General features: G+C 43.5%; 1 protein-coding gene across 3 annotated transcripts in view; it reads right to left on the bottom strand.

Annotated features, from left to right (window-relative positions):
• ptprb (protein tyrosine phosphatase receptor type b) overlaps window positions 1-1,636 on the bottom strand; it is a 282,274-nt gene extending 280,638 nt beyond the window's left edge. For 2 of the 3 annotated variants that reach the window (XR_009666040.1, XM_061030004.1), the window contains exon 1: window positions 1,203-1,636. Coding sequence is in view for 2 of the 3 variants with exons in the window: in XM_061030004.1 (XP_060885987.1) it covers window positions 1,203-1,268 (66 nt within the window). In the remaining variant the exon portion in view is untranslated. The remainder of the gene's footprint in view (window positions 1-1,202) is intronic. The other variant, XM_061030005.1, reaches the window with a different exon arrangement.
• Window positions 1,637-3,418: the final 1,782 nt, after the last annotated feature.

The following is a 3,418-nucleotide window of genomic DNA, read 5'->3' on the forward strand; positions in this document are numbered from 1 at the left end:
CTATGATCACTTTATTCTTTTCTGTGTCTGTGAATTGAGGAAGCACAGCTGGAGCTCCACATACACACACAGTCAGTCATGCACACACACACACACACACACACACACACACACACACACACACACACACACACACACACACACACACACACACACACACACACACCGCTGTGCTCCCCCGCACACATCTCATTTCTTCTGCTTACTATCTGGTCTTCACTTTCATTTCTTTATTCTTAGCATAAAGCTCTGGTATTGTATTTCCTGTTGCATCTTTGTCCCTCATTGCACTTTTCTGACTCCACCCACTGAGTATTTGTCTACTTGGCGTTTCTAGACTCTGCTGGCGTTCATCGCCACCGTGTCGACCAGCGTCCCGACGCTTTACTTCTTCCTGTTTTCTCTCCTATAGACGAATAATTCTTCTTAATTTTTCTTTGTTGACTGTCATCGACAAACTTTGGTTTTCAGAACAATCATGCACGCGACGCTTAGCAAGACAACAAGAGTGAGTGCTGTCAGACGGGGCCCCCTTAGGGAGGTCTCCACTGTCATTGCAAAATTTGCACATTTTAGGCCGCTGCTAGGGTTAAAAGTCGAGGAGCCTTCTGTGGCCCCCCGGGGGCCCCGAGCAGTTGCCTGCCTTGCCTGTTGACATGCAGCGCCCTCTGGACAAATCAACAGAACAGACTAAAGTCAGCACTTCTGTTAGGGGGGCCAAATCAAACATATCAGAGGTTCTTTGTCCCATCAGCTGCTGGGTTTCTAAACGTTACAGCGTCCATGCACGTATAGGAGACACTCGGTGAAGAATCACTGCTGTGGAACAGGATTCATCTTTTGTTGTTTTTTAGATTAAGGAATCAAAACATTGAGAAGCAACGAGTTTTAAGCAGGCTCAGAAAACAAATAAAAAATAAAGAACATTTATTAACAAGTATTCTCTCTAACATCCAAAAATATCCTTTTGCCTGTTTGTTTTTTTATCTGAACAAACAGGACCAACATAATCTGGATCACTCCATCCTGGACTTAAAAAAAAAACATTTTCAAAGAATACACAAAGAATATTTTCACACTGAATATTTATCAGATTTTATTCTTGATTTGTTTTTTGCAAGATGAAGCAATAAAGCTCCTCGTTTTGTTTGATGTTCTCTATAAATGATGCAGCGATAATAAATCAGAGACAGCAGACTGACCTGGAGCAGCAGCAGCGAGGTGAAACACAGGCAGCAGAGAGAACTTTGAACTTTACATTTTAACATTTTGATCCTCCTTCAGATCCGCAGAGCGACCACGCACCAACATAATCCTGAGGCTGAGGTGTAGAAGAGTCGAGTTCACATTCACTTTTTCTCAGGAAGATTTCACAGAATATCCCGAGCGGAGAACGAGAACGAGTCCTTCTGGAAAGTCAAAGTCAGAAGTTAAAACAGGTCTGTTCTTCTTCTTTCAGGTAAATAAATCCAGAATAACTCCCAAATGTCCTCACGTTTGTGCCGTCCTATCTTCTCCGTCTTGCGTCCGTCGTCAACTCAACCCTCTCAGACTTCAAACTCAGCCTTTCCCTAGTTTGTCCCTCCCGTCTCACCATCTGTCTGTCTCTCTTCCTGCCTGTCTGTCTCTCTCTCTCCTCGGTCGCTCGGGGTCTATAGTGTCGAGGATGGGAGTCACTAACGGACTTCCTCAATCAAGCCAACAGCTCTGTGAGTCTCCGCTCCAAACCCGGCCTGCTGGACCGCTGGAGGATAAAAATAGTCCTTCAGAGACTCCAGCAGCTCACCTGTGAGCACCGACAGCAGAGGGAGGTGTTAAAAATAGAGAACAGCGTTTGATCAATTCCCACAGAAAGACAGAGTTGTTTATTTTGACGTGATTTCACAGTTTCTGGAGTTTAAATTTAGTCCTCGCTCCACCATGATCCCAACCCGTGCTTTTGTTTCTGCTGCTGATGATGATTAGCTGAATTCATTGGCAGAACAGATGAAAACAAAGAGCACATTTATGTGTTAAGGTTGTAAAAAAGTTCTATTTACAAATAGATTTAATTTGCAAAGAGAACTGTTCAAAAGCCAAGAAGAGAGACGAGAATCTGAGGAGCCCGATTGAGTTAAAGAAAGGTGAACAGTTCTTTTGTTGAAGCTAGTTTATCAGCATATTTTACCATAAACTGTAAATATGAAGCCTGAGTGACGTCCCCCGTCTGCTCCTGCAGGGGGCGCTGGAGTCCCATCGATGGCGGTCTCCATGCTGGAAATGCTGTCTCAGTCTAACTTTCAGTCAACCTAACGACAGGCTGAGAGCTGGAGCTGAGGCGGGTTTTAAACCTCCTGACAAACCGTTACACCGCGCCCACCTGTCAATCAGGTCAGCTACACGCCTTATTGTGAATAACTCTTATCCTTCATCAAATCAAAACTGATGAGTCATCAAAACATTCACCCCCCGTACAGTGTGTGTCCATCGAGACATGAGCTAATCACACCTATTTGGTTTTTTGAACCAGGCTGTAAACATGTTAATCTCTGCTGTAAAAACAGGCTTTTTAGAATGGGTGTGTATGTGACTTCCTGTGCTTCTGCAGCCAGCCTCTAGTGGACACTCCAGGAACTGCAGGATTTTATGAAGAATCGGCTTCATGGTCTGATCCAACCGGATCCTAAGTCTCTCTTCTCGTCATCTCACTTGTTAATAAAAGTTAAACAACACCTCCTCTCACCTGTCGCCTTATTCTTCGCCGTGTTTGGCGCTCTGACAGCATGGAGTTAATGCTTTCATAGTAAACACGGCCGAGGTTACATTCGGCCCATAAAAGGTTGGAGTTGACTCCATTATGAAGCGTTTCATGTTAAAGGCCAAACGGCTTTTGTTTCAGTCGGTCGGAGCTACTTTTAGTCCCCCACACCTCTTTCCTTCCTTCCTGCTCCCGTCCTCTCTCTCTTTGTCTCACTCTCTCTTATTATGACAAAGTCCATTTCTAGGAACCACGGTTTGATCCACCGCGCTCCTGCCACCTCGGATAAGAGGAAGAAGATGGATGGAAGTTTAAATTCTGTTATAATGAAAACCAGAGACAACAGGAGTCAGAGTTTGATGTCCCGTGTTTATGTACAGATTATAGGTCACATTATATTGGTAGAGTAGATAAAGAGGTTACAGCACTACTCAGTGGCTAATGTTCTGGACTATTACAACATTCAAGTTGATTAGTAATACAGAGAAAAACCACGTACACTTAGTATCATCAGGCGTTCTCTGAATGAGCTGCACATGTTTAAAGGGACGCTAACATTTTACACCAAGACGCTTTATAATCCTAAACTTTGATTTCAGAATTTAAAGAAGTAACTCATGAGCAGGTTTAAGACTTTAAGTTTTACCGTGTCTATACTTTCCTAATAAATAAATTAAAAAA

This window comes from Labrus mixtus, chromosome 22, assembly GCF_963584025.1.
Source record: "Labrus mixtus chromosome 22, fLabMix1.1, whole genome shotgun sequence".
NCBI lineage: Eukaryota > Metazoa > Chordata > Actinopteri > Labriformes > Labridae > Labrus > Labrus mixtus.